Raw genomic sequence first — 21,729 nt, forward strand, 5'->3', positions numbered from 1 at the left:
CATTTCTCATCATCTGGAACATCATCATAACAATCCAATTCCTGAATTTCCTGGTGAATTTCTTGTGACTCCATTTCTTTCAGAATCAGTGGACCAAATCTCTCATGTTTAGCCTGCGGGGGGGAGGCCTTATTTTCGGGAGGATGCCTTATATTTCACTCAGAAGGAAACCTGTAAGTAGGTCTTATTTTCAGGGAAACACGGTAATAGGTGTGCTGTAGGACCCAGTGGTGTAGTCTCCTTCATCACCTTAGCTGGTTGCTCCATTAGTGTTTCTTGTATCAGTTGTTTGTGCCTTTCTGTTGTAGTTAAGATATGATTGCTGTTGCAGTGTCAGTGGGTGAGGTTGGCCCTCAGGCTGTCTGGCTGTGAGGAATGGCTGTAACTATACCTGATGAGCTGCTGTGTAGGGGCTAACTATAGGTACCAGAATTTACTGTAACAGTGCTCTGGTGCCTACCTAGTTCTCTTTTAGACTGTGTCATTTGTGGAGTTGATTAGGTGGTACTGGTGTAATCTGAAGCCTACCAACAGGTGTTAGTTTTGGGGCCTCTTGGGAAGTGCTCCAGTGCTGTCTAAGATCAGCCAATTTTGTGTAACTGGAGCCTAAAAAGGTTATAACCTGTTGCAAATTGGGTAGGTATGGCCTCAGGGAGTCATCAGGGCAGGGGCCAACTGTATTACCCAAGTTATCGGTCATTCAGATTTGATGCCTCTCTGTGCCTGCCAACTGGGTAGGGATGGCTCAACAAAGAAACAGTGGCTCCTGTGAGCACTTCAGCCTGCACCTTTGGGCTGGGTGGCAGAAGACTCAGCAAAGGTACATTGGTGTATGCCAGCTCTCACCCTGGAAATAGACAATTCAGTTCCTCCTAGTATGTCCTGGCACCTTTTGATCTGCTGCCTCAGCTCTGGAGCTTAGACAGAGTGAGTCCATCAGCCAGTAAGTCTGTGTGCAGGCCCTTTAAGAGGAGTACCTAGGACTCCAACAGCTCTCCTTTCCACTCATACACTATCTCCACTGGTTTTTACAGCTAGAAATTTTAAGGACTTACTTCCTGACACTGATCTCTAGTCTAGGGGAGTCCAGGGTGTGACTGGGATACCCTACTACTCAGGGGGAACCTCCACATCCAAGATACCCTTCCCAGTGTTTAGATGCCACACATGGGACCAGCCAATTCTACATCTTGGCCCTTCCTACCATTCTTGATGTGGTTTCTTCTGTATATCTGTTTAGCTAGTCTTAAGTCAGTTTTCAGTGTTAGTTCTACAAATTAGTTGCAATTTGGAAATTGTCAAGGGGGAGATGAACATAGTGTTTACTTCACTGTCTTAATGTAGTGCACATAGAAAGTTAAATTTGTGTCGTAGAGCTCCTTAGCTAAAATAGAGTGTGAAAATACTGTTTTTATTCTCTCTGGAACTCCTGATGATAGCTAGACCTTCTGGATCAATCGCCTTAATTTCCTGTATCTCTTCTCATTCATTTTCTACAGTGTATTTTTTTTTTAATTCTTTATTATTTAAAATATTTACATATGTTACTCCTTTTTCCCCCATTGACTGCTCTCCAGGCACTCCCATTCCCCAGGATATGCCCTCACCTTCCTAGTGGTCTATGTCCATTGCTTATGCTTATATTCGTGATTGATCTCTTAACCTCCCCCAATCCCTTTCTTCCCTCTGAAGTTTGACGGTCTGTTCAATGCTTTTCTTTATCTGTATCTATTTTTGTTCATCAGTTTATGTTGTTCATTATATTCTACAAATGAGTGAGATCATGTGGTACTTACCTTTCTCGATTAAGTCCGTTTGATCTAGTGAGTCATTTAGGATTGCTGTTTCTTTGCTGATTTTTTGTCTACAGGATTTATCCAGTGATGTCAGTGGTGTATTAAAGTCCCCTACTATGATTGTATTGTTGTTGATCTCTCCTTTGATATCTTCCAGAAAGTTATTTTATTGAGTGTATATATGTTCACCTGAGATACTGAAGTTGTATTGATCCTTTTAATGTTACGAAGTGCCTTCCTTTATCTTTTGTTACGGCCTTCACTTTGAGGTCTATTTTATCGTATATAAGTATTGCAACCCCAGCCTTTTTTCTTTTCTTTTCTTTTTCATTTCCATTTGCCTGACAAATATTTTTCCATCCCTTCACTTTCAGTTTGTGTGATTCCCTTGCTCTGAGGTAGGTCTCTTATACACGGCATATATATGGGTCATCTTTGTTATCCATTCAGCCACTCAATGTCTTTTGATTGGAGCAGTTAGTCTGTTTACATTTAAGATTATTATTGATAGGTACTTGCTTGTAGCCATTTTATTCTTTATGCCTGTGTTCCTTCTACCCTTTCTACTTCTACTTTTTTACAACAGTCCCTTTAGCATTTTTTGCATTGCTGGCTTGGTAGTGTTAAAATCTATTAGCCTTTTTTGTCTGTGAAGCTCCTGATTTCCCCTTCAATTTTGAATGATAACCTTGCTGAATAGAGTATTCCTGGATTCAGTCCCTTGCTTTGCATCATTCTGTATAGTTCATTCCATTCCCTTCTAGCCTGATGTGTTTCTGTGGAGAAATCATTTGATAATCTAATGGGAGATCCCTTGTATGTAACTCTCTGTCTCTCTCTTGCAGCCTTTAAGATTCTCTCTTTATCCTTAATATTTGCCATTGTAATTGTGACGTGTCTCGATGTGCGTCTTTTTGTGTTCATCTTGTTTGGCACTCTCTGTGTTTGTGTGACTTTTTCTTCCTCAAATCAGGGAAATTTTCTGTCGTCATTCTTTTAAATAGGTTTTCTAATTTTTGCTCCTCTTCTTGTCATTTTGGCACCCTTATTATATGGATGTTACTTCGTTTCATGTTGTCCTAAAGCTCCCTTAAGCTCTCCTTCATGTTTCTAGGTTTTTTTTTTCCTCCAATTGCTATTCAGATTGGGTGTGTTTTTCTTCCCTATCTTCTATCTCACTAATTTGAGCCTCTGCTTCTGGTCTATTGTAGGAGCCTTCCATTGTGTTTTTTATTGTAACTAGATTATTCTTGATTTCCTCTTGATTTTTACATAAATTGTTGATTTTCCCAATCAGCTGGTATAGGAACTGTAAAACCCTTATTCTAAATTTTTTGTCTGGCATATTGCATGCCTCAATTTCATTTAGTTCCTTTTCTGGCTATTCTGCCTTTTTTCCCCCCCTTCGATGGTTGTTTCTTTGTGTCCACCCCTACCCCCACCCTCCATTTTACCGTTTCTTTCCTGCCTTGGGCTCCCTGATTGGGAAATATTGAAGTCCCTAGCAGTTCAATGATCTGGCACTCCCTAGACTGGAGGCTGGTTCTGCCTTGAGTTTTACACCTTTATTGTCTCTGTTCTGAGTTGTACCCTCTTTTCCCCCAGTTCTGGTCTCTCAGTGGTCCGCTTCATATTCTCGGGGTCGGTGGGGGCACATGCAGTTTCTCCTGTATGTGATTCTCTGTGGGGGCCTTGAACCCTCGGCATGCAATTCACTTTGCAGACCTGGCACCCAAGGCCATGCACATGGAGCATGATCCAGTGACCTGTGGCTGGGCACACCAGATAGCACCAGCACCTCTGACTTGGGCTGGGGGTAGTGCATGCGCCAGGTGACAGCTCTGTCCATGCTTGGAGGTGCGTGGGGTGGAGAGCCTGTGGTATGCTTCACATTGGGGCACATATTCCAAGTCTCACCAAGGGGTACAGCATCAAGTTGCATGCAGCCTGCAGCTGAAGCTGCGGGCTCGGCAGAAGGGGCACATACTCCAAGACTCACCAAGGGGTCCAGTTGCCAAGTCGCATGGGGTCTGTGGCTGAAGCAGCGGACTTGGCAGGAGGGTTGCACACTCCAAGGCTCACCAAAGGGTCCATGTACCTCGTGGCATGGGACCCACAGCTGAAGCAGTAGGTTTGGTGTGAGGGGAGCGCAAAACAGGACTCACAGGAGTCTGCAGCTGGGGAAGCTAGAGTCCCAGAGTCTGTGGGTCTATAAGGTAGCAGGTCTTTGGCTGGAATGGCTGCAGGGTCTGGATGGTATCTGAGGCCAGTCTGGGTGGTGGTGAGGTTGGGCTCCTAGTCATAGCAGCTTTCTTTTTCAAGGTGGTATGGTTTCTATGTTAGAGCCAGCTGCTCCAAGAGGGCTTGCAGCATTAGCAGGGGCTTACCAACTAGGAGAGCCCAGTCCTCCAGCCCTCAAGATTCCTACAGGATCTACCTGTCCCTCACTCTCACATACACACACTGCACATGTCCACACACTCCCCTTTCGCTCCTTCACTCACTCACACTCTTTCACTGCCACCACCACCAACTTATCCTCTCCCCTCTATACTGTATTCTTATACTTTTGTTTTACTCTGTGGGAGACTTCTTCAATTACCTCTTATATAACTTGAACATTCCCATTTAACTTATTTTTCATTTAAAAGTATGTCCTTATTTTCTAGCATTCCTTTTTAAATATTTTGTTCTTGTAATTAGTGAAATATCTTCTTTCATTTTTCTAAAGATAATATTTCTAGAGTTTCTTTTTTTATTTATATTTCCTGATTTTTTCCAAATTTCCTTTTTGTTGTTGTTCATCTCTCCTTTCATGTTAAAGCTATTTTTTACTGGGTGGTGGTTCATAGGTATCCAATCATATTTAAGAGTGAGGCACTAAAAAGCAGATTAGAAATTTAGTTGTTTTGGTGGAACTTGTCAAGGTAGGATGTGGCTATTTCTGCAGAGGACCTGCAAATATCACTAATTATTATATGTATAGCTTTTCCTTGAGGCTGGCTAGTTTCCCTGAGAGATGTGACCTCCAGCCTTTTTCTTAGAGGACACGTGAAGAGAAAAAGTGACTTCCAGTGTTCTAGAAATTAATTAGGGAAAAGAGTTTCACTACATAAACACACACCCCACCTTCAATCTGCACTATAAAGGAAACAATGGAGTTTTGAGAAATATTAGATGAATCCTTTAATATACTTAATTTGTTTTACTGTGGCATGCTCCAGCTTTGTTGTAAAATCAGAAAATCCGCCTATAGATATTATTTTTGTCCATTATGTTCTAAGTGGAACAGAGTCAATAATTGAAGTTAATATGTAAGTAAAGTTTATTATAGTTTAGAAATTGAATCGTTTCTCCCTCTGCTAATGCGAGGTTTTTGCGGGGCTATACTTTCAAATATTTTCATCTCTATCCCTTATTAATACTCTGTGTATAAAATTAACCCTCAATATATTTTATATATTCCCTTAGGGTCAAAATTTATTTGATCAGAAGTTCATGTGAAGTTTGCCATATGTATATTTTTAAAGTGGTATTTTGTTTGTTTGTTTGTTTGTTTGTTTGGCTAGAGCTCCGGAACTCTTTAGTTATATAGCCAGAAATAGCCAAGAGGATGTATTTTATGAAGATGACATTTGGCCTGGAGCAAATGAGAATGGGTAAGCAACATGTGTGGCATTTATCTCCTCATAGTTCACCTTAGTGGTTCTGGTAAAGGTACAGTAGTAGTTTATCAGGAATTTACTTTTGGAGAGAGGGTTTTATATTATTTTCCTTTTGCTTAAAGATCTTAATATAATTTTTAATTTATATTAAAGTACTTTTAAACTAATTTTGTGGTTTTTAGAATAGTACTGAGAATTAACATGTTCATGTTTATATTAGATTTATAATTATTCCAAATCAAATGCAGTGGTTAATTTTTAATTACATATTTAATGTCTTTTATATTTTAAAACCCTCAGAATATTTTATATCGGGCCTTCTATATAAGCCCTCACAAAGTTTTAATGTAAAACAATTACTGTTTTTAATGTAGTGCTGAGAAAGTTCAAGAAATTATTACTTGGCTAAAGGGACATTCTGTCAGTACGTTGTCTCGTTCTTCATGTGATTTACAAATTCTGGATGCAACTGTTGTTGAAAAAATTGAGGAAGAAGTCGAAAAGTACAAGGTACTAATTTTCAGTAACTAAGACATTGATGAGATTTGAAGTTAAATGAACTATATATTATTCTACCAATAATTTACTTATGTTTCAACCAGTTAAAACATGTTCAGGGGGAGGGAGGGAGGGGGGCAAAAAAAAAATCATTAAAATATGTTAAAAAAAAATAATAATAAATGACTTTCCTTTTTTGACATGTCAAAAAATAATAATAAAAAATAAAAATAAAAATAAAACATGTTCAATGGTTTCTAATTTATATAAAATGAGAGGCCCAGTGCACAAAATTAGTGCACAGGGAAGAAGGGATAGGGAGGGTTGTCCCTCAGCCCCACCTGCACCCTCTCCAGTCTGGGACATCCCTCTCACAATATAGGACCACTGGCTCCTAACAGCTCGCCTGCTTACCTGAATGATTGCCCATAACCACTTCTGCCTGACAGTCTAATTGCCCCCTAACCACTCTCCTGCCAACCTTCTTGATGCCTAATTGCTCCCTTGCCTGCCTGATTGTCTCCAACTGCCCTCCCCTACTGGCCTGATCAACACCTAATTGTTCCCCTGCTGGCCTGCTGGTCCCCAACTGCCCTCCCCTGCAGGCTTGGTCACCCCAACTGCCCTCCCCTCTGGCCTTATCTTGCCCCCAACTGCCCTCCCCTGCCAGCCCAGTCACCCGCAACTGCCCTCCTTGCTGGCCCCATCACCCCCAACTGCCCTCCGCTGCTGTCCATCTTGTGACGGCCATATTGTGGTGGCCATCTTGTAATTACATGATAGCCACCATCTTATGAGGTGAGGGCATTGCATGAAGGCACGAGGACCACCTAGGCTTTTTTTTTTTCTTTTAAATATATTTTATTGATTTTTTTTTTTTACAGAGAGGAAGAGAGAGGGATATAGTTAGAAACATCAATGAGAGAGAAATATTGATCAGCTGCCTCCTGCACACCCCCCACTGGGGATGTGCCCACCATACAGGTACATGCCCTTGACCAGAATCGAATCTGAGACCCTTCAGTCCGCAGGCCAACGCTCTATCCACTGAGCCAAACCAGTTTTGGCATCCCAAAATTTTTTAAAATGTTCCATATATTTCCAATGGCCATTAATAAATTTATATGAATAAATATAAATGCACAAAAGAATTAATATTTTGTGACTTTAGTCTAAATCAGGCGTCTTCAAACTACGGCCCGCTGGCCACATGCGGCCCGCAGAGGAGTCTGATCCGGCCCGCCAGGTTTTTTGGGCAGTGAGCGCAGCCGAGGTGTTACAGTAGGAATTAGTAGTTCATATAGTCCAGCCCTCCAGCTCTCTGAGGGACCGTGATCTGGCCCCCACTTTAAAAAGTTTGAGGACCCCTGATAGAAAGCTGGTGATTGAGAGATCCCGATTCCTTCCTATTCTAAGTTCTTTAAAGACAGTTCATCCTTTTATGGAACATAAATTTTTTTTTAACTTTTACAGAATTAGTTCTAAATGTACTTTCCTACTCACAAACTCATTCAGTTACTGATTATTTTGTGTAGGCCTAACCATTTCAACTATTTTGATCCTCTGTCTTGATGTAATAAAAAATTGATTACATATATTTTTTTAACTTATGATTTTTATTTCCCACACATTTGCCTTCTTATAAGAATGATGTTGCTATGCTAACATATTACTTTAATATTAGAGTAAGTTAAGAACTGGGCTCTGAAGCCACCTTCCTCATTCCTCTTTTAACACTTATAATCTCAGGCAAGACACTTAACCTTTCAATGACTTTGTTTCCTCATTGGTAAAATTAGAATAAAATAGTACCTACCTCATAGGGTCATCAAAAGGATTAATTTAGTTGATGCATGTAAACTCCTTCTAATAATGCCTCGCTATTATTAATGCCTAATGATGCTTGGGTATTATTATTATTATTATTATTATTATTATATTATTATCATTTGAGCTCTCTTATCACATACTCAAGAGCTGTGAGTACAGTCTGGGAAGTCACCACTAGATAACTATCTTTTTAGGAAAAAAATGCAAGTCTCAGAGCCAAGAGTTTGATTTTTTAAAAGAGGTTATTGATATTCTACTGAAGGTGATAGTAAGCCTGCATTTCTTTCTCTTTTCTTTTTAATTGTCTTTCATGTAGAATGAAATCTCTTTGTCCAGCATTGTTTTGAATTGAGTTTTCTACTTAACAGATGTTCATAACTTTAAACCCCCAAATTTTACTTGAACCCCATTGGACGAAGAACTTTTTAAAATGTTTTACACGTTTTTCCTTATTTTATAAACAGAATATACATATACAAAGTTGTAGAATAATGTTTTGGCTATAACATTTTTTAAAATATGTGATTCTAAATAAGAGGACATTTTTTAAACCTGTTAATGTGACAAGGAAGTACAGTTATGAGTGATTCTCCCCTCCCCCCCTTTTAGGTTTTTAAAGAAAAGGTGAAAAAATAAAAAATAAAATACAACAATTTGAACATAATTTATACTTTTCTTTATAATGCAGGATTATCATTAAAAGTATCAGGAATTTTCTTATTGGATTCCCAAACTCAACAATTATCAAAATTACTAGAAGAGCTTTTTGAAAAACTACACATTCTGGATTACACCCTTATAGCAGTATTCCTCAAATTAATGTACAGTCAATGGAAGATCTTGTTAAAACACAGCTTTTGATTCAGTAACTCTAGGATTAGGCTTGAGATTCTGCATTTCTAAGCAGCTTGCAGATGACCACAATGTGAGTAGCCAAGCCCCAGTACTTCTCACTTAGTAGTTGTGGGTTGGGGTATATTGTGAAAGTTTCCCAATGTACTAATTTGTCTAATGAATCAGGTTTAATTGCCACATCCTCTAATCAGTGCTATTTTGTAATAATTAGTGGCCTGGTGCATGAAATTTGTGCTCAGAGGGTGGGGGTTCCCTCAGCCCTGTCTGCACCCTCTCCAATCGGGGACCCCTTGGAGGATGTACAACTGCTGTTTTAGGCAGTCGGACATCCCTCTGACTATCTGGAACTCCTGTCTCCTAATTTCTCACCTGCCTGCCTGCCTGATTGCCCCTAACTGCCTCTGCCTGTCTGCCTGATTGCCCCCAACTTTCCTCCACTGCCAGCATGATTTCACCCCCAACGGCCTGATCTCGCTCACAACTGCCCTCCTTTGCCAGCCAATTTGGTTCTGATTGATCAGTTTCTATACCAGTCTGAGTCAAAAGATCCACCTCATAGGCAGCCATTGGCTTCTCACAGTTGAGCCAGATTTGGTTCTGATTGGTCAGTTTCTATGCCAGTCAGCATCTCTGGGCCTATTAACAGGGGGCTAATCAGCAGCCCTGGTGTAGACCTGGAGAGAAATGGAGGTGTGGCTGCTGGCCAGACAGGGAGAGAAAGAGAGAGGCAAGTCCTGATCAAAAGCTGCCACAGAGGCAACAGATCAGTCTCTGTTTCTCTCTCCAGGCCTCTCTCTGGCCCTGATTCATAGCCTCCTCATCAGTCAGTTTTGGGTCACCACACCTGCAGTGGAAGCAGTCAGTGGTGGGTTGCAACCCAGCACTCACTGCAGGACTGACCTCCGGTTAGTTGATCCTCGGTCGTTACCGGACATTATAACCCATGGTTTTTATATATTAGGATGCCTAGAGATATATATTAGATTATATGGGGGTTTGTTTGTTTTTTTACATGCATTTCTCCAGGCTTAGCTCTTGGGTCTGCTTTTTAAAATAGTTTTAAAATGTCTTTATTCTTTCTCCTTTTTGCTGTTGTCAGTGGATACCAGTTTACTCCTGGTATCCTTCTGGTGTGGAAATAGGAAATTCTGTCATAAGGCCTTCACTTTTTACCCTATTTAAAATGACAATCTTTACCCACATTGCTGATCTCCCTTACCTGCTTTATTTTTCACTATGTTTTACTTTTGAACATGCTATATATTTTTCTCACTTATTTCTCTTATATCTCCCTCAACTATTAATAGAATAAAAAAATAGATCCCAGCCCCAGCACCAAAACCAATATATGGTACATAAATGAAACTCAATGAAGATTTATTGAAAGAATAAGTGAAATATTTTTTAATGAAAGAAAATAGGCGCTTCATAAAGGTTTGAGTGTTTTACAGTATATAAAAATATGATCTTGTCCTGACCTGTTTGGCTCAGTGGATAGAGCGTCTGCCTGATGACCTCTTGGCCAGCCAGCATGGCTCAGTGATTGAGCATCTACCTATGGATCAGGAGGTCACAATTCGATTCCTGGTCAAGGAATATGCCAGGGTTGCTGGCTCATCCCCGGGGGGGCAGGGGAAGAGTGGAGGGATGTGCAGGAGGCAGCCAATCACTGATTCTCTCTCATCATTGATGTTTTTATCTTTCCCTGTCTGAAATTAATAAAAATATTTTTTTAATTACCTCTCTAGTGTATCTCTGTAACTAGGACTATTTTGTCCTTATTTCCATAAGTTATATTCTAAAGATAGGTGACTGCCATGTAAGTAAACTGCTGTAATTTTTCTTATAAGTAAGAATTCACTTCAAAAAAATATGTGAATAATAGTTATGGATTGCAATGGGTATAAATGAGTCTCACATTTTTATTATCTAAAGCAGGTAATATTATTTCCATCTCATAGATGGAAGAAATCTGACACTCAAATTAAGTTTGAATTGACAGACCTAACAAATAGCAAAGAGAGTGCAAAAGTCTTCGAGCCCTTGCTGTGTGGATCTGTTGTTTGGACTATCATCCTCTCCTCTACACCAAAAAGTGCAGTTCATGTGTGGGAGCCAATTAATGGATGTTTCTCTATGTCTTACACCAAGATGTTTCTCTTGTCTCCCCCACACACACACTTCCCTCTAAAATCAATAAAATATATTTTTTTAAGTTTTCCAGTGTTTTTAAGAGGATTAAAAAATGTAAACATCAAAGCCAGTTTCATAATAGATTTCAGAAACAAGGATTTTATTAAATGACTACCACTTTTTTAGAAGTAGCCACAAAAAAATATAATATTGTCATAGTTCAATACTTTATACCTTAAAAAAGAAAGTTTTTATTGACCATTGTATATAATTTCTTTTAGAGTAAAAGCATTTGAATAGGATAGCATTTACATAAAGTTTAAAACAGACATATCTAATCTTTTGTGTTAGAAGTTAGGTTACTTTGGGGAAAGGTAGTAACTGGGTGGGATGGAAGGGAATTGAGAGGTTTTTATGTTGTGCTTAGTAATGTTTTGTCTCTCTTGAACTAGGTGTGGTTATACGTAATTTTGCATTTTTCTATGTCTTACACCACATTTTTTACTATAAGAATTTATTTATTATTCCTCCTTCAAATATAAATATTTAAAATGTTTACTTCCTCAGCAAAGAAAGAATAATAAGAAGGTACGGGTGACAGTGAAGCCTCATTTGCTGTACAGAGTAAGTTTTCTGTTAAATAATTCAAAGTTGTTTTTACTTGGAAAGTAAAACAAAATTGTTTCAATATATTATTTAGAAAACTTTAAAATTAGAGTTAATAATAATAGTTTGAGCTTTCTTCTCTTCAGCCTTTAGAACAGCAGCATGGAGTCATTCCTGATCGGGATGCAGAGTTTCGTCTCTTTGACCGGGTTGTGAATGTGAGAGAGGACTTCTCGGTGCCAGTTGGCCTTCGGGGCACCATCATAGGAATTAAAGGAGGTAATAACTCAATACTGGGCGAGTTGTCAGCTACATTTTATTGTAGAGTAAAGCACAAATTTCTGTGTCATATCTAAGCAGAGAATGACTATAAGTTAGGAAAAAAACTAAATCTTTTTATGTTTTAGTTCATTTTGTTGTTTTAGTTTTCAGAGAAAATTTTGTTTTCTGTCTTGTGTAATTATCTTGGAAGTGATTAAAAGAAGGGAAAGTTGAGAAAAGACTGATGAAAATGTGGTAGCTTGTATATAACACATTAAAATTATACTACAAGATCTTAGTTGGGTATGCACACATTTTCATGAAACAGAAAAGTTTCATCATTTCTCTTAAGTTAGGCTTTCATCTAGTTTTGCTCTGAAGTTTACCTCAATTATCATTGCAATATCTTGATTTCTGTGGAGAAATAAACATGAAGGGTGAACTCACAGTTAAAGATTTTAATTATTCATATTCATTTGTATTCATGAATATAAAACAGACCTATCAATCTGTTGTACAGTGTGCTTATAGGTAATCTTCTGTACTATATACTTAAAAGTAGTTAAGATGATAACTTTATGTCGTGGTTTTTACCAAAAATAAAAATAAAAAATTAGAAAGTTCTAAGAAAAGGGAAGAAGCAGCCTAAGATTTCAGTATGTCTGAAAGAGAAGTCTGTACTAAGCAGCTTTGCAGCAGAGATGCCAGAAAGAGTCAACCCAGCATAAAGCAGGTGCCCAGGGGTCATGCTGCTCCATGTCCCAGGCAGCCAGGCACTTTTGCATTTTGCATTTAACTCTCAAGTGTTATTTCTCACCTGTGCTGTTAAGTAACTCACCTGCCTTTACACAGATGAGTGGCAGAGCTGGGATTTGAACTGTTTCCCTCATTCTTAACTAACTTTGAGCAGTGTGGTTCTTCACATTTTTCATCTTCACATCTTCTGGGGATCTTTTCTGCTTACTTGACTCTAAAAGAGAATTCTCTTTTCTGAATTTTTAAAAAATAATTTCTTGAATGTATTTCTGGCTGCTTGAAACGGAGAGAGGAAGGTCAGGGCTAGGTGTGGTAAAGGTCAAATGGGTGTAATGAAGCAGCCCTCCTGCTGCTATCTGCTCAACCCCCTGCATCAGCTTTTTAGACATGGAGTTTATTGGATTGTAGTTAGGTTGTCCTGATAAAGACCTTAGGAATCTGATAACATGGAAGTTGCCTTTCTTCTGAGAACTCCTGTCAGTAACAGTGACAGCTTAGAATTTTGTCTTAAAGGGTTTTAAAGCTACATCTATCCTGAGTGGAAAGGAGCTCTGTGATTGATTAGCCATGTCTGCCATGGGCATGGAATAGAAAGGAGAATATTTATTTTTACTGCCCTCATTTGAGATTTCATCTCCATAGTCAACTCCACTAAAGGGATGAATAAATGTCAATCATTTTTTTGAAGGAGTGGCCCCTCCCACAGACTAGAAATTGACTCTAAGAAAGTGGACCTTCTTGAGTTTAGATTTTAGATAAAAGTGTACCTTTTAGATAAAAGGTACAAAAGGATGAGTTCTGCAGGCCTGGTTTCAGTTAGCAATGAGAGACTGGGGGTCAGGGAGACATCCTCTGACCCATTCCAGAAACTAATGTAGTATTAGAAATTGTGATTGTCAGAGAAATAGAGATGGATGAGGGAGAGTCAATTCTAAAGTTATGTGATAGACTGTGTTATTATAACTATTTCACTTTACCTTGGCATTCTGGGTAAATTTAATCTTTACAGATATATCTTTCATGCTCTCTCCCAAGTTTGTCCTTCTCTGCTCCTAAGTTTTTTGAACCTAAGTTTATTCACTATCTTTGTCCTGAGTCTCATGTCTCAAATTATGATGTCTATAATCTCCCAAGTCATTATCAGCCAGAACCTTGGAATCATTGTTGGCATCTCCATCCTTTTTATCCACATAGGTCACAAATCCTGCCAATTCTATCTAATAATATATTTTTTCTTTCCATTCTACTCTCAATTCCTACCATGTTTTCAAAATTTCATTGTCTTTTGTCTCACTGGAAGAACTTTTAGACAACAAACTCTAAAGTTATATCTAATTAACTCTCTTATTATGGGTCATTTCAAACATGTACAAAAGCAGAGAGAAAAGTATATTCCCCACTGCATCTGATTTAAAATATTGTTTTTACTTTAAATAACAAGTAAATAATCTGTAAGCTTATTTACTTTTCATTTACTGTCTGTATTCTCCTAAATCATTTTTTTTTTTTGTGGTAGTTTTAATGGCTGATTTTTTATCATATAATTTTTCTCTCTCTCTTTTTAACAGCTAATAGAGAAGCTGATGTCCTATTTGAGGTCTTATTTGATGAAGAATTTCCAGGAGGCTTAACAATAAGGTTTGTATTTCCAGATTACAATTATACTTTGTGAATATATCCCTGTGATCAGTGACTTTTCATATCTTGTTTGTACAGTTTGAATTCCTATTATGTGCAAGACATCATACTTGCTACTAGGAATGTAAGTGAATAAGACAGACATGTTTTCTACCCTTGTGGTGCTTTTATTTTTGTGTGGAAGATAATTAGCTGATTACAGTATTAATTAATTACGTTGTGACTAGTTCTGGAAAAGAGAAGTCCAGGTTTCTATAATAGTATGATCCTGATAATTCCAGAAAGGTGGAACTTAAAGAATGAATACTGGTTAACTAGGGAGAGAAAAGTGATAAAGTAGTCAAGAATTTATAACATATGCAACAACATTTTCACCCATTCAGAATGCTAAAAGAATGCAAGTGTTCCTGAACTTCAGTGACTAAGTAAGATTAGAGTCAGAGAGAAAAGCAAGGGCCACACTGTGCAGGAACTTTTATTTTATTTTTTTTTAATTAAAATATATTCTATTGATTTTCTACAGAGAGGAAGGAAGAGAGATTGAGAGCTAGAAACGTCGATGAGAGAGAAACATCGACCAGCTGCCTCCTGCACACTCCCCACCAGGGATGTGCCCGCAACCAATGTACATGCCCTTGACTGGAATCGAACCTGGGACCCTTCAGTCCGCAGACCAATGCTCTATCCACTGAGCCAAACTGGTTTCAGCATGTGCAGGAACTTTTATTTTTTTATTTTTATTTTTTTTTAATATATTTTATTGATTTTTTACAGAGAGGAAGGGCGAGAGAGAGAGAGAGAGAGAGAGAGAACGCGCGCTAGAAACGTCAATGAGAGAGAAACATCGACCAGCTGCCTCTTGCACACCCCCTACCGGGGATGTGCCCACAACCAACGTACATGCCCCTGACCAGAATCGAACCTGGGACCTTTCAGTCCGCAGACCAACGCTCTACCACTGAGCCAAAAACGGTTTTGGCAGCATGTGCAGGAACTTTTAAACCAACTTTCAGGACATGTTGAGTATCTTGGTCTTCATCCTTAAAGCAATGTGAAGCCATCAAAATCAGATATGTGGCATTAACAGTTTTGCATTTTGAAATGTTTAAATAATTTGAAGAATACAAACGTTTTTGAATTTAGTAACATTAAGTCTTCATCATCTGTTTTAATGTAATTCTAAATGCTGGAGTTAGAGTGGGGTGGTTTGAAGTATGAGTGGCAGGTGTAATGATACTAATATATAAAAAGCCAGGGACTATCATGACCTAAATGACCAGATGGATACCAAACAGCAGGCTGCATGAGACAACCAGGCTGGAAGGGGGCGGTTAGTGAGAGATGGTCAAACAGCAGAACAGAAGGCTATGTGGGGCAGCGAGGCCGGCAGGGGATTAGTGAGGGACAACCAAACAACTGAACAGCAGGCTGCATGGGGCAACCAGGCCAGCAGGGGAGGGGGCAGTTGGGTGCAACCAAGCCAGTCCGGGGGGCAGTTGGAGGCAATTAAGCCAGCAAGGGGGCAATAAGGGGAAACCAGGCCAGCAGGAGGGACAGTGAGGAGTGATCAGGCCAGCAGGCAGAGGGCGGTTAGGGGTGAACAGGCTGGGCCTCTAGTGGAGACAATAATTGAGCTAATTCCTGAGAAGTTTGACTATGAAGGGGAGAAAAGAGAACCAGAAATTAGAGGATTTAGAAAACGAGTTATTTTTTTGTTTCAATATTATTTTAAAATTTATTTTATTTCTATTATACTTTCATTTTCATTTTTATTAAATCTATTAGAGGCCCTGTGCATGATATTCGTGCACAGGGGGGTGTCCCTCAACCCAGTTTGCACCCTCTCTAATCTGGGACCCCTTAAGATATGTCCCACAGGGATCAGGCCTAAACGGGCAATCAGACATTCCTCTCACACACAATTCAGTACTGCTGGCTCCAACTGCTCGCCTGCCTTCCTGATTGCCCCTAACCGTTTCTGCCTGTCAGCCTGATCACCCCTAACCACTCCCCTGCCAGCCTGATAGATACCTAACAGCTACCTTTTCGGCCCAATTGCCCTTAACTGCCATCTTGTGGTAGCCATCTTGTGTCCACATGGGGGCAGCTATCTTGTGTGTTGGAGTGATGGTCAATTTGCATATTATCTCTTTATTATATAGGATTTGGGTAACATTGGTTAATACTATTGTATAAGTTTAATGTGTTCACCTTTAACAACAACATCTATGTACTCCATTGTGTGTTCACCCCTTAAGGTCTAGTCTCTTCTCACCGTATATTTAACCCCTTTCACCCTCGTCATCCTCCCCCTAACTCCTTTCCAAACTGGTAACCACATTCTGTTGTCTGTATCTATGAGTGTGTTTTATTTGTTCTTTTTAAATTAAATTTATTAGAGTTACATTGATTACTAATGTAACTTATTAATTACATTTCAAGCACAGTTCTATGATACATCCTTTGTATATTGTGTTGTGTGTCTTTAGCCAAAGTCTGGTCTCCTTCCATCACCATTTATCCCCTCTTTGCCCTCTTCTACCTGCCCTTGTCCCCCTTCCTCTGGTAATCACCATACTGGTGACTATATGTTGTTTGTTCTTTTGTTGCTCTTTTTATATCCACATATGAGAGGAATCATATGGTTCTTGTGCATTTCTGTGAGGCTTATTTCACTTAGTATGATAATCTCAAGATCTATCCATGGTGTCACAAATGGAGATATTTTTCTTTTTTATGGCCGAGTAGTTATAGCCATTTCTTTATTCAGTCATTGGTCAAAGGACACTTAGGTTATGGCTATTTTGAATAATACTGTAATGAACATAGGAATACATAAATCTTTGTGAAACAGTTTTCAAATTTTTCATGTATATAGCCAGATGAGAGAGTGTTGGGCCATGTGGTAGCTCTGTTTTTAATTTGGAGGGGGGGAACCTGTGTACTGTTTTTCATAGTGGCTACACCAATTTACAGTCCAATCAGCAGTTTATCTTTTCTCCACAATCCCTCCAACACTTAGCTATATCTTGTCCTATTAATAGCCATTCTAACAGATGAGAGGTAGCATCTTATTGTGGTTTTGATTTTCATTTTCCTAATAACTAGTGGTGTTAAACATCTTTTCATGTGTCTCTTGGCCCATCTATTTGTCTTCCTTGGAAAGTGACTATATATGTCTCTGCCCATTTTTAAATCAGATTTGTTGTATGAGTTCTTTATATATTTTGGATATTAACTCCTCCCTTTTCAGAGGCTTGTTTACAGATATCTTCTCCCTTTCGATTTGTTGCCTTTTTGTTTTTTTGATGATTCTTTTGCTGTGTAGAAGCTTTTAGTTTGATGTAGTTCCATCCTACCTAATAAAGAGGGAATATGCTAATTGACCCTTACGCCATCACAAAGATGGTTGCGCCCACAGCCAGTAAGGAGGAAATATGCTAATTGACTGCCACAACCTCAAATATGGTGATGCCTACAGCCACAAGATGGCAGTGCCCTGTCTCTTCAGCACCCCCTAGTCGCTTAGGGCCAGCCCCAGGCACAGGAAAGCCTCAGGTGGCTGCTGCCCAGCCGCCCAGGGCCATCCAAGGCTCAGGTTACCAGGTCCGACCAAGGCTTACAGCAGCAGCAGAGGTGTGATGGGACATCACCTTTTCCTGATCACCAGGTTTCTCCCGCCCCTGAGGGCTTCCAGACTGTGAGACGGGGCAGGCTGGGCTGGAGGACCCCCTGCCCCCTCCAGTGCATGAATTTTCATGACCGGGCCTCTAGTTCATTTATATTTTGCTTTTACTTCCCTTGCCTTTAGAATCAAGTTCACAAAAACCCCTTTGGACCAATGTGTATTACCTATGTTTTCTTTTGTGTACTTTGTTTCAGGTCTTAAGATCAAGTCTTTAATCCATTTTGAGTTAATTTTTGGGTATGATGTCATATTCTTTTGCATGTGGCTTCTAGTTTTTCCAACACCATTTATTGAAGAAGCTTTTCTTTCTCCATTGTATGCTTTTGGCTCCTTTGCCAAAAATTAGTGACCCATATATGTGCAGGTTTATTTTGGGCTAACAGTTTTGTTCCACCAGTCTGTGTATTTGACTTTTTCTGCCAACACCATACTGTTTTGATTACTGTGGCTTTGTAATATAGTTTGAACTCAGGGAGTGTGATACCTCTGGCTTTGTTTTTTCCCCAGGATTGCTTTGGCTCTTTGGGGTCTTTCATGGTTCCATACAAATTAGAGAATTTTTTGTTCTATTTCTGTGAAAAATGCCATTGAGATTTTAATGGTGTTTACGTTAAATCTATATATTGCTTTAGGTTATATGACCATTTTAACAATGTTAATTCTTCCAATCCATGAACACAGAATATTTTTCCATTTCTTTGTGTCTTCAATTTCTTTCAATGTCTTATATTTTTCAGTGTTGAGCTTTTTCATTTCCTTTGTTAAATTTATTCCTAGGTGGATTTTTTGTTGCAATTGTAAATGGTGGGTTTTGGTGTTTTTTTTTTCTTTTACTATTTTTGTATATTAGAACACTATGAATTTTTGTATTTGACTTTGTATCCTACAACTTTACTGTATTTGTTTATTGTTTCTAATAGTCTTAGTGGAATCTATGGTTTTCTATAGAATCATGTTATTTGTAGATACTGACAATTTTACTTCCTCATTCCCAATTTGGATGCCTTTTATTTCTTTCTCTTGCTTGATTTTCTCTGCCATACTATTTTGAATAATGGTGAGTTTGGACATCCTTGTTTTTTTCCTGACCTTATAGGAAAAGTTTTCATTTTTTCATCAAGTATGATGTGGGTTTGTCATATATGCCTTTGTTTTGTTGAGGTACTTCTATATTAATTGTATTGAGAGTTTTAATTATAAATGGATGTTGTATCTTGTCAAAAGCTTTTTCTGTATCAATTGATATATGATTTTTATCTTTTGTTAATGTGCATCACAATGTTTGATTTGCATATGTTGAGCTATCCTTGCATCCTTTGAATGAACCCCAACTGGATCATAATATATTATGCTTTTAATGTACTGTTGCATTCATTTGCTGGTATTTTTTTTTAGGATTTTTGCATCTATATTTATCAGAGGTATTGGCCTGTAGTTTTCCTTTTTTTGTGTTGTCTTTGCCTATTTTGGTATCAGGATTATGTTTGCCTCATAAACTGGATTAGCAAGTATTCCCTTTACTTCAATATTTTAGACGTAGGGCCCCAGTGCATGAAATGTCCAGAGATCAAAGCCCATCAGGGTCTTCCTGCTGCCTGCCAGGGCTTTCCTTACTTCTGTGCTGCCCCTAGTGGTCAGCCCATGTCTTAGCAAGCAAACTCCCAGTTGATTGAACTCCCAAGGTGACAATTTGCATATTAGCCTTTTATTATATAGGATAGGTTGAGAAGGATATGTATTAAATCTTTTAATTTATGTCCATCTGGTCCTGGACTTCTGTTTTTTGAGAGGTTTTTAAATGATTATTTCAATTTCGTTACTAGTAATTGGTCTGTTTAGGTTTTCCAGTTCTTCATTGTTCAATCTGGGAAGGATATATATTTCTAAGAAAATTTTCTTCCAGGTATTGAATTTGGTATCATATAGTCTTGTATTCTTATATAATTTTTCATATTTCTTTGATATTCATTGTAACATCTTTCATTTCTGGTTTTATTTGGCTCTTTCTTATTGAGTCTAATCAGAGTTTTGTGAATTTTATTTCTTTTCAGAGAACCAGCTCTTTGTTTCGCTAATTTTTTCTGTTATCTTTTGTTCTCTCTTTCACTTATTTCTGCTCTGATTTTTTAATTTCCTTCCTTATACTGACTTTGGACTTTATTTGTCCATTTTCTAGTTCCTTAAGGTGTAATATTATTTATTTGAGATTTTCTTGTTTCTTAAGGTAGACCTATATAATACTTCAAGCTGTTCCTCCCCCCCCCCCTTTTTTTTTTAATCTCTTAATCTTCTCCTAAGGATATTTTTTTTAATAAATCTTTATTGTTCAGATTATTACAAATGTGATCCCTTCCCCCCCTCAATTGCTCCCCTCCACCAGGTTCCCCATCCCCCATTGTCCTCATCCCCATCCCCCATTGTCCTCATCCATAGGTGCACAGTTTTTGTTCAGTCTCTTCCTGCACCCTCACTCCCCTTTTCCCCGAGAATCGTCAGTCCACTCCCCTTCCATACCTCTGATTCTATTATATTCACCAGTTAATATTGTTCATCAGATTTTTTTAATTCCCTTGGTTTTTAGATTCACTTGTTGATAGTTACGTATTTGTTGATCATAATTTTTATCTTTATCTTCTTCCTCTTCCTAAATAACCTCCTTCAGCAATTCATATAATTCTGGTTCGGCAGTGATGAACTCTTTTAGCTTTTTTTTATTTGTGAAGCTCTTTAACTGTCCTTTGATTCTGAGTGATAGCTTTGCTGGGTAGATTATTTTTGGCTGTAGGTTCTTGCTATTCATCACCTTGAATATTTCTTGCCATTCCCTTCTGGCCTGCATGGTTTCTGTTGAGAAATCAGCTGACAATCGTATGGGTGTTCCTTTATAGGTCACTACCTGCTTTTCTCTTGCTGCTTTTAATATTCTCTCTTTGTCTTTTGCTCTTGGAATTTTAAAAAAAAGGGGGGGGGGGAGGAACAGCTTGTCTTGGTGTGGTCCTCCTTGGATTCCTTTTGTTTGGGGTTCTGCGGGCTTCCTGGATTTGTAAGTCTATTTCTTCCCCCAGGTAAGGGAAGTTTTCTGTCACTATTTCTTTCATTATTCTTTCTGTATCTTGCTCTCTCTCTTCTTCTGGAATCCCCATAATTCTGATGTTGTTTCGCTTGAAATTGTCCCAGAGGTTTCTTACACTATCTTCAACTTCCTGGATTCTCTTATCTTCTCCCTTCTGCAGGGGAGTGTCCTCTGGCTCTTCGTGTTCTAAATCTTTGTCTTGATTCTTGTGATCTTCCAGTCTGTTTTTAGGACTTTGTATAATATTTTTTATTTCAGACAATGCTTTCTTCATTTCTTGTTGATCCCTTATTATTTCTAATTGCTCCCTTTTCATATCCTCATAGGTCTCATTTATTTTATCGGCCTTTTTTAGGATATTGTTGAATAACCTTACAACTGTAGTTTTGAACTCAATGTCCGATCTTTTCTTTTCCTCCATCTCCTTCCTTTGTCTCCTTCCTCTTGTCTGCATTTTAGTTGTTTCCCTAATTTGATGGAATAGCTTTGTGTTCTAGATGTTCTGGTAGAGCCCAGTAGCACAGCCTTCCCAGTTACCTGCAGTGGACAGTCTTGGTGTAGCCCTTTGTGGGCTGTGTGTGCAGTCTTGTTGTTAAGCCTTGCTTATTGTTAGTATCACTGGGAAGCTTTGATCTCCAAGCCAATTGGCTGTGAGGATCAGCAGAGTCTCAGCTAGGAGGGCTTCTGTACTCCGCTTGGATAGGGCGGGGTCTCGGGGTGGCGCAGACAATCTTTGGTTCCCTGTCAGTCTTAGAAAAGACCTGTTCTCGGAGAGTTTCGGAAGATTGGTTGCAGGCGCGCGCACCTCTTTGGTAAAGGCACAGACAAGCTTTGGATTCCTGCCAGTCCCTTCTTAGAGAAAGCCAGCCTCTGGGAGAGCTTCTGTGCTCAGCCAGAGATTGGACGGAGTCTCAGGTTGGTGCAGACAAA

The 21,729-nt window shown here is 38.9% G+C and overlaps 1 protein-coding gene across 6 annotated transcripts in view; it reads left to right on the plus strand.

The window, feature by feature from the left end:
* XRN1 (5'-3' exoribonuclease 1) overlaps positions 1-21,729 on the plus strand; it is a 207,972-nt gene that overhangs the window by 141,274 nt on the left and 44,969 nt on the right. For all 6 annotated transcript variants that reach the window (XM_036447787.2, XM_036447784.2, XM_036447785.2 and 3 more), the window contains exons 26-30: positions 5,366-5,455; positions 5,836-5,971; positions 11,345-11,401; positions 11,530-11,662; positions 13,969-14,038. In XM_036447787.2, the coding sequence (XP_036303680.1) occupies positions 5,366-5,455; positions 5,836-5,971; positions 11,345-11,401; positions 11,530-11,662; positions 13,969-14,038 (486 nt within the window). The remainder of the gene's footprint in view (positions 1-5,365; positions 5,456-5,835; positions 5,972-11,344; positions 11,402-11,529; positions 11,663-13,968; positions 14,039-21,729) is intronic.

Source organism: Pipistrellus kuhlii, unplaced genomic scaffold (genome assembly GCF_014108245.1).
Source record: "Pipistrellus kuhlii isolate mPipKuh1 unplaced genomic scaffold, mPipKuh1.p scaffold_m20_p_2, whole genome shotgun sequence".
NCBI classification, from domain to species: Eukaryota; Metazoa; Chordata; class Mammalia; order Chiroptera; family Vespertilionidae; genus Pipistrellus; species Pipistrellus kuhlii.